The sequence below is a fragment of the Phycodurus eques genome, chromosome 11 (genome assembly GCF_024500275.1).
Source record: "Phycodurus eques isolate BA_2022a chromosome 11, UOR_Pequ_1.1, whole genome shotgun sequence".
Lineage (NCBI taxonomy): Eukaryota > Metazoa > Chordata > Actinopteri > Syngnathiformes > Syngnathidae > Phycodurus > Phycodurus eques.
In genome coordinates, this window is record NC_084535.1 from 17,872,221 (window position 1) to 17,881,451 (window position 9,231).

At 49.1% G+C, this 9,231-nt stretch overlaps 1 protein-coding gene across 3 annotated transcripts; it reads right to left on the minus strand.

Annotated features, from left to right (window-relative positions):
• Positions 1–920: 920 nt before the first annotated feature.
• Positions 921–6,992, minus strand: irf2bp2a (interferon regulatory factor 2 binding protein 2a). Of its 3 annotated transcripts, XM_061689491.1 has the most exons (4): positions 6,970–6,992; positions 6,457–6,503; positions 2,240–3,082; positions 921–2,040 (listed from the first exon to the last, which is right to left on the minus strand). In XM_061689491.1, the coding sequence occupies exons 1-4, from the start codon at positions 6,975–6,977 to the stop codon at positions 1,322–1,324; spliced, it is 1,617 nt and encodes a 538-aa protein (XP_061545475.1). In that variant the 5' UTR covers positions 6,978–6,992; the 3' UTR covers positions 921–1,321. The 3 variants fall into 3 exon arrangements, with proteins under 3 accessions (XP_061545475.1, XP_061545476.1, XP_061545477.1); XM_061689492.1 differs by lacking the exons at positions 6,457–6,503; positions 6,970–6,992 and adding an exon at positions 4,022–4,469; XM_061689493.1 differs by lacking the exons at positions 6,457–6,503; positions 6,970–6,992 and adding an exon at positions 3,186–3,769.
• Between the last annotated feature and the right edge of the window lie 2,239 nt (positions 6,993–9,231).

Below are 9,231 nucleotides of genomic sequence, written 5' to 3' on the forward strand. Positions count from 1 at the left end.
CAACACCGCTTGTCGTTTGAAGGCACAGTAACTGCCTTTTGTCATTTAATGACCTCATAAGCTGCTCGCACTTTGCAGGGCCGGGTCGAGACGCCCCGTTGCCATCACACCCGCTCGCGCACACATACCGTGACCGGCTGTTTACAATTCACGCGACCTCTTTCGGGAATTCTACCACATTTGCATGTGAAGGGGCGCAGTCAGTACGTGAGAGCACACACTGCCTACTGTAGCAGATTCCCGCTCTTATGGCTAAACACTGCATTCAGTGAGTTATATATACACACACACACACACACATATATATGTAGTGTCACAGTGAGCAAATGTGGGAAAACCGGGGTAATGTGTTTTGCTGCACCACCAATGCACCCAATTCATGCTTGCAGTCTGTACTGTTTTTTTGTTTTTTGTTTTTTTTTTGGGGGGGGGTGGCACTTGTGACTGGAACAGAAGGCTTTTAATGTTAGGCACAACGTGCATACAAGCTGCAGCTCATGTGATGTATTCAGACGCAGTTGATAGTGATTCATACCATAACTTTCATTGAAACATCATCACGGCGCTGATAATGGCGCATGTTCCCACATTACTGACTCAACAGATTCCATCTGACTGAACATGACTTGGCACATATTTCAGTAATCGGCAGTCAGTTACAGTGCTGCGCAAATGGAAGCAATTTCGGGGGTGGAGGGGCAATGTGCCTGTTATTAGTAACCGCGCGTTCTTTTTTTTTTTTTTTTTTTTTTTTTACGAGCGTCATGTGCGCAGAGACAGGGTGCCTTTGTGCGGCCCGCTAGCCCGCTCACGTCCTCGTGGGGCGTCGCAACGAGCAGAAAGGAGCCCTGCGCGCACGCGCACGCGCCCGCAGCCCAGCGCCCCTTAACGACTCGAATGAAGCAAGCTCAGACAATCAGTTCATACAAGATCAAGAAATTGTATTTGGCAATTTTTAAACAAGTGCATACAAGTACAGCTAAAAGCATTTCAGTTTTGCCAAGTGCTCGTAGAGTAGCATTAGTCACATTCTACGTTAAACAGGAACTGCCACCAGACCTAGAAGTACATCGAGAATTTTGTTAAACATCAACAGAGGAACGTAGTCCATTATAATGAGTACATACCTTTATCTTCAAAAATATAGAAACACAATGTATTCAAAAATCAAAAATTATACAACCATGTTTACGAAGTATACTCTTCCCTTGGGTCCAATATGTACAAGTCTGTTAGTTTGTTTGAATGGTATGTAAGTGATATTTATATATTTATAATCGTGTTGTTGTTGTTGTTTTTTTTTTGTCTGCTCGGAACCAAATCAAGGGTCCCTCTCCTTTTTTACTTTGACGTCTCCCGCCAGGATGGTGGCGATTTCCCCCTGCATGAAAGCCCACGGTACGTTGGAGCCCACCAGGGGACACTTCTCCCCACTCGGACAGTACACTTCACCCGTGGCGCCTTGCTGCTTTATGCTCTCCCTCGAGCAGGGGAAGCAGAACTTGTGAGAGGGCACAGACGGGCACTGAACAAAGTGCGTGTCCTCCAAGCGCTCGTGGCACAGCGTGCAGCACAAGGGTATGCTGCCCGGTACCGAGGAGTCCGGAATGCTTTGGGGGTGCACTTGGTCCATGCCTGGCACGTGGGGGGTACCCGCACCCGACGCATCTCTCTGCGCCAGCCTCCTCTGACTCATGGAGGAGGGCGACAGGGGACTGCTGCTGTTCCTGCGGGTGGTGGAGTGGACCTGGTTGGCGTCCTTGGGAGAGCTGTTCCCACCCGCGTTGTCCGCCGCCATGATGAGGGCCGCCATGGGGGACTGGCCGTTCTGGGCCGCCTCCGGCGGGGTGGTGCGGGAGTGGGGGGATATCGTGGAAGGGGGGGAGGCGAAGCTCGGAGGGGGGACCGGTGGCATTTTCAGTCCCTCGGAAGGCGGCGGTAACCACTGTTGCGCCTCTCCGTTGAGCTTGGCTGCCGTGCCCTCGCCCTCCGGTTCGGGCGACGCTTTTCTCTTCATGCTGCGGGGGTGTTTTCCTCTGTCTGTGGGTGGGAAAGGGTTAAACAGACAGCGTGGATGAGTCGTTCGGCTCAGACAAGGACACGCGTACGCAGAGAGAGTGTGCGGAGGTGCCCGCCGTTTGCCTCCGTATGTGTGCGGCGAGGGCTAACAAAGCACCGCGGTCGTGCATACCGCGTCCTCGGAAGCAATGCAAATCAAAGTGAAAAGCGCGGCGCCTACCTGACTTGGAAGCCGAGGCGCTGCCGTCGTAGCCCATCACCCTTTGTTGCATGGCCGCGTGGTCCTTCTTGAAGCGGCTGTCGAACGTGTGCAGAGCCATCAGGTCCCGCACCGTCTTGCCCTTGCCCATCCAGTCGGGCTCCGCTCTGCCTTTGTGGGCCTCCGAGATCTCCGGCGTCAGACTGTCCGCCCTGTGCTTCTCCTTGCCGTCGCGGTCGTGCTCGCCGCCGCCGGACACCGAGGCGGGTCTCTTGCCCAGCTCGGCGGAGGGCAGCCCCATCTGGCCCGGTCTGCCGTTGACGGCGTGCACGGGCGCCATGCTGCCGTTCACCAAAGGCACGAGGTTCGGGGGCACCGCGCTGTTCCTGCGCGGGTTGGGACTCTGGCGGTTCAGCTCCGGCGGCTCGTCGGGCTTAGGAAATCCATTGGGCACGGGGACGCCGTTGGCCTGCCGTCCGGACTGGTACTCGGAGCCCAGCCGGGGCGGGCGCTCGGAGGACAGCGGGTAGCGATCCAGCGGCTGCGGCGGCCGCGAGCCGGGGTCCCCCGCCGCCGCGGCGTGGTTGATCGCCTGGAGCTCCTTGCCGGAGAGCTGCGACTTGACGGGCCCGGGAGATCGGCCCTCCTGGAAGCCGTGAGCCCGCTTCAGCTGGCGGGCGGTCTCGATGACGAACTCGATGCGGTCCGCTCCCTCGTAGTTGACGCATCCCCTGCACACGGGTTCGGTAAAATCCCAAATCATGGCCCAGGGCATGCGGGGCAGGTCGCACAAATAACACGACTGCCTCCTGGAAGAAGCAGCGACGGCCGCGGACGACATGGCGCTCGCTCGTCGTCGACCCCCTGAAAACAAACCCAAAATGAGCTTCTTCCTCTCCTTTTTAGCCCCCCCTCCCCCTTCGGAAAAAGCGCCTCGAAAGCGAGTTCCGCGCGGCCCCAAACAAGCCTCAAAGTCCTCCTTTCCCGGCTTAGCGAGCGACGACGGTGGACGTTCGCAGGCAGAAGTTCATGTCGGTGTGTACTTTGGTCGGGCGCTCGTCTGTCTAGCGCCGCTGACTCAATGTACGAGTGGCTCGATGTGGAGCCGTGACGTCACCACGCCCGCTTCCACTTCTATTGACTTGATTTCTTCGACAGAACCCCACCACGCGCAAGACGCTCCCCCCCCCCACCCCCCTCCGCCCCCCGCCCCACTTCACTGCAGCCTCTCGCCGCTCACTATGCCCTTCTTTGCAAAACAATACGACGAAACGAAGCTCGTTTACGATGACATATAGGCGAGCAGACCGTTTGTTTTCCGGCAGTTGTGCACAATTCTGCCTGCAGCGGAAAACAACACGCACGCGCGCGCGCACTCAGCAGAGCCGAGCCGTTGACTGCTGCTTTGTCCTATTTTCAGAGCTTTATCCGCTTCTGGGTTGAGTTGCAGCGTGTTTTTCTTCACGCCGAGCGTCTCAACGCCGCCATGTGCTGCTACTACTACTACTACTACTACTACTACTTGCTGCTGTGCATTGAATGAGGTGGGTTTAACCCCCCCCCCCCCCCCCCCCAAAAAAAAAAATAACATCCCCTCCCCTTATCAGTAAATAATTGTGACAAACATATCGAACAGAGGATATTCTTGATTTTTGGCGTGCATGTGCTGCAGCTGCCATGTGGAGATAAGAGAAGTGGGGGGAAAGGAGCCTCCATTAACCATTAAGCAGGAAGCTCTCGTGTCAGGAGGTGGGGAATTCCAGACAGTGTTGCAAACTTCAGCGCGGTTTGATAAACACTCACCTCCTTAAAAACACTCATGTGATCCACTGGAGCAGCACCGCGCACTCTGCTTTGCGTACGGAGAAAGTGCAAAATGATCATCTTCATCGAAATGGCGCACATGAAGCATGTACTCACTAAATTAGATTACCGCGAATCAGCTCTTCACATGTGGGCTTTCAAAAGAAGAACTGAATATGGGTCGCAGCGATCAAGCTAGGTGATTCACGGCACTGTTATTTTGTGGTTTTACTCAGTGGAAGAAGAAAAAAAATATCGGAGACGCGTCGTCGTATGGCGCAACCGTGCCAAAATCCCCTGAAGTAAAAGTGCAGGTTTGAAGCGGAGGGGTGTCTCGGTAGTTGAGATTCCTCCCTCTCATCTGGGCTCATTCCAACTCATTGCAGCGTTTCGCCTCAGGCTTTGGGTGAGGCAATGCGTCTGAAACCTGCAGACACAAAGCAGGATGTGTTTGTGCAAGTCCATGTGACGTTGGTGGGGGGGGGGGGGGGGGGGGGAGGAAGCAAGATGTTTAGTCACGTACCCTCATCCGCCTCACCCATGTACGGGCCGTGAGGCCGTTTGGCTGGCGGCCGGGGGCCGTGAATCAAGCACGCTGGCTTCCTTCAAAGCCTCTCCGCCGACCGAATCGCTGCGGAGCACCATAATTACGCTCCTACCGTATGATCTTAGAGGATTGCATTTGTAAAGACGCCGACATGCGAGTGAACACGCCCGCGAGGCCGTGCACAGTTGCAGTCACGCCGGGGACTCTGTGAGTGACTTCTGATGGTCAACTACAGTCGAAACAATGTTTCCCATCGTTGTATTCTCTCGACCCGAGAGATCCTTGTTGGGGGAACAACAGTAGGAAGTGGTGTTGGGCTTTATAACACAGTTAGGAAATGACTGCTATGGTAGGAGGCGGGAACAGGGTAAATAAACAAATGTTCCTTTAAGATGGGTGGGAAACAGTCATCGCCTGATCCTTTGAGACCTGAGTTTCTGCTCAAGCAAACGTTTGTGCAAGCAAATAGCCGCACACTATTACACAAGACTGCCACATGCCGGGATTGTATTAAATCCCGAACAATCGGATTCCATATCTGAAAGAGACATTGATCTAAAAGGAAAGAAATGCTGCAGTGGATGTAAAGCAAAAGCAGAAATTGAACGTACAAAGGCGACAATGAGGAAGCCAGACATGCACAGATGGCTCCGAGTGGCAATATGCAACGTGTATACAGTAAAAATCACCAGCGTGTGACGCGGCTGGCGGCTGTCTAGTTTCAGCGGAGGCGCTCAAGCAGATGGAGCGGCTGCAGAATGCTGCTTTTCAGCAGTATGGAAAGTGAGACATAAAACCGCCAATGAGAGTGACGGCCGGGGAATACCCGGCATGTGACAGCATCGCACGCCTGATGAGATGACATTATTTTTGTACTCTTGCACTTCCCCAGTCTGTTGAATATTAGAACGGCAATCTTTTATTCATGGGAACGAATCATTTTATATTCTCTCTGAAGTTTTATGCCGTAAAAGTGGAGCACACAAGATGTTTTCAGTGTTTTATTTCTTTTATTTTAGTTTGTTTTGTTTCCCCCCCCCCCCCCCCCCCCCCCCACCAGCCTTGTGTTATATAACCTGTTTAGCTGCTTTAGATGAGCACCAAACTATGAAATGTTACACAGCCATAAAAGGAGGTTTGAACAGGACAGTGTGAGGCCATATTAGTGAAGGGGGGTGGGGAGAGATGCTTGAACAACACTACATTTATTGTTGTGAGATGTTTCATATTATTGTGCACTGATCTGTGATTCCTCCCACACATGCCCTGTTTCATTTTTTAACCCCATATCTGAAACAATTTTAGATTTAGCAAAATTCTCGGAAGTTGGAAACTGTCCAAATTTGCAGGTTAGCTTGTAACAGTTAAATGTAGCTGAAAGGATATGGATTAAAAAATGTAAACATGAAAAACAAATAGTGCATTAGCTTGTTGTTCAATATCCTTGCTGTCCAATGGAAAGCATCTGCAGTACCTCGAGATACAAGTGACCCAACTTACGCGTTTTTCGAGATACGAGCTGTTGTTCGGTAAAGCTAAGATGTTTAGTCAAGATGTTTATTGCCACTCGGTCAGGCTAAACATCAGCCAAAGATAAATACATGTGTATTTAAAACAACCACACAGCTTTGCGTTAATAAAGTCTCTTTAGCTTAATGCTAATAAACAATGCGAAACACCATTGACTGGCTAACGAATAGCATCTGCGTCGCAATGTTATGACCATTTAAGCAACACATTTTTGAACAAAAACAATGGAGAAACATGAAGCCAGATAATATCTCACAGGCATATTTATACTATACAAAAAATGCCAACAGCATTACTGCAGCTTACTGAGTCCGTTGTGAAAGTGCTCTTTGTGTGTCTCTGGCTGCATTATACTTACCCCAAGGTGGCCAAGGCAGCACAATAGAAGGAGCAGCACAATGTCCACTGAATTGAAGCAAATAACAGGGCGAAAACGGTTGAATTATTTACATTCTATTTCATTATGTCATTACTGTATTTTTAAAAAATCAAATATACTATTACAGATTGCTATTTTTCTTATGAAAAACACATTACAATTTTTTTGCACGGGAGGCTGGAAGGGATGAATGGCATTTCCATTCATTTTAATAGGCAAAGATTTGAGATATGTTTTGAGTTACAAGGTGGTAATGGAACAAATTAAATCCATATCTCTAGGAACCACTGTTTGAGTTTTTTTCTTCTTCTTTTTCTTGCAGCAGTGACAGTGTGTTCCCATTCATTGAGATGGAATATACAGAACTTTGAATATTCCCCAAATTCCCCAGCTAGGACCCGGAGCGCGAAATGTTTCAAGGTCAGATTATGTGTATATGGTAATGGCGAGATTCCTATAGTTTTGATTCTTGTCATAAACAAGGAAACGCACCACTGCATGTGACCGACTGTATAAAATGGAGGAATTCAAATAAAATGGAGGGTCCGTCTGCAAAAGGGAAGGAAAAATGTGCCGGTCGAGTGGAATCTGGGGGCTGCAAAGATGATGTCATTGGGCCAGAGCAAGAGGCAGAGTGAAAAACAAGTCTCCCTCTTTATTCTGATCCTCTTTGCAGTCCCCGCAGGAGGTGGGGAGCGGTGGGGTGGTGGGTGGAAAAGGGATGAGGGATGGGGGGCGGTGGGGGATTCCTGGCAGTCGGCCAAGGCGAGGGCTGCTGGGAAATGGCAAAGGATGCCAAGCAGGCCCCACCGCCAACATTAGAAGCTCACATCTTTGTTCTCAGAAACCTGGTGTGCTGCCAAAGGCCTCATTTGGGCTCCATGGCATGATTACACTGGATGTAGGCCAACTACTGAGAGAGCCTGCTCGCCCCACCCGCCTCCCCTCCCTCCCTCGCCAGCACTCCTTTATGCTCCCTCCCTCCCAACGCTCGCTCTCTCTTTTTCCACTGCCTTCAAAAGCCCGCTGCCAAACACGCAGTCGTTGCCATGGCTGCGGAGAATGGAAAAAAAAAAAAAAAAAAAAAAAGACGTGAGTAATGAGTCAGGCTTGCGCACAGATGTGCCACATGTGTATCCATTTAGAAAAAAGAAAAAAAAACAAGATGGCAATACATCCCCTTTAATCTGCTGGCCTAGTCAGGAGGCAGGCCGCTGGGTGCATTTTCGGAGGGGGAGTCCTCGGAGGGGGGCAAAAATCTAAATGAAGAATACGCTCACATCCATTTTCATACATGTTTCAGACTGTGCAGCTTGAGTGCACATGCACTCTTGGTAAGCAGGTACAGGAAGGCCTTCTGTTGCCTTCTGGAAGCTTGCTTGCTTGCGTGCTTTGTCAGCCAACGGCATCATTTCCTGTCCTGCGGAAACCCCCGAATATTTTCAGTCACAAATAGACCATGTGAACGCCCCTTCTCTTCCCCCTGGCTTCTTGTTGTTCAATACACTACTGGCTGCTTCACGTCAGCTCTCAACATAACCATTAACGCCACCTGCACATCCAAAACCATTTACATTCAAAATCTAAAAAAGTTATTTTTAACATGACCACAAAAGATTGTATTGCTTTGTTTTCCGACCTATGTGAAAGAGAAAAAAACCAGGAGCATTTCAAGCTTGATGTAACCCTCTTTCTCTGAGCCAAAATAAAACTTTTCCATTGCAGGCTTTTTTATTACCACATCTCCTGTCTATTTTTGAGACGCCGAGCAATCACTCGAATATGGTGCTTGACATCCTTGGCGACGTAGGCTTGCATGCCTCGCTCGCCTTTCTGGTGCCGAGCTTTGCATTTATTCACAGCGTTTGTGTGCGTGTGTTTTAATGTTTTGACATTCCCAGTGCCCTTTGCTGTTATTAGTTGGAGGACCCTTGTGATTTGTGCGAGCTCTTTTGCATGTATTCATTTGCTTAACCAAACAGTTGCATAACCCACTGGTAAATTGAACATAAAAATATTCGTGGACATGCATATTTACGGCATTTTTATTTGGAGGGTATCTCAGGGTTGGGAGAAGATGAAAGCAAAATGGGGAGGGAAATGTTCCTCGATAGCATGAGTGCATATGCAACAAGTAAATGAGACTGCGGTGTTGTCATCAATTGGTTAATCTAATTTATGTTCAAATTTATAATGTAATAAGTGCTCAAATATTTTGACACTTTGCCAGCTGAAGGAGCCTAGATTGCACAACAATGGCCAATTCCCGGTGAGTTGCATAGAGAAACGTGGACAGTGAAAAATCGGCACTCGCTCACACTCAAAGTGTGAAGCCCATGAACAATAGGACAGAAATACATTTTCCTTCTTCTTGTTCATATATATATATATAGATTTTCTACACCGCTTACCCTCGTATTATATTAAAATATATATATTCTTAACCCCCTCCTGATATATTTGTTTTGCATTCATGACAGGGGTCAAGTTTTGTTTGATTAAACTACTCGTTTTTAATTTACGTCAAAATGTATATTTACATTTTACTTCAGTTCATGCAGTATTTTTGTTGTTTTGAATGAAAAGAAGATTTTGTTTTGAATTTTAAAGTATTATCACATGTAGCCTAACCAACCTCAACAAATGGAACGTCGATGCATTGAAAACCGTGGCTGTTTCACATTTGTATTTGGATACCCCTGTGGGAGGCCAACCCCTTGCTGGTCAATTAATTGAAATAGAGACATATTCCAT

Coding starts and splice junctions, on each gene's coding strand:
- irf2bp2a (XM_061689491.1), bottom strand. Junction 3,083..6,456: donor GCTGCCTTGGCCACCTTGGG/GTAAGTATAATG, acceptor GTTTGTTTTCAG/GGGGTCGACGACGAGCGAGC. Junction 2,041..2,239: donor CGCCTCGGCTTCCAAGTCAG/GTAGGCGCCGCG, acceptor TCCCACCCACAG/ACAGAGGAAAACACCCCCGC.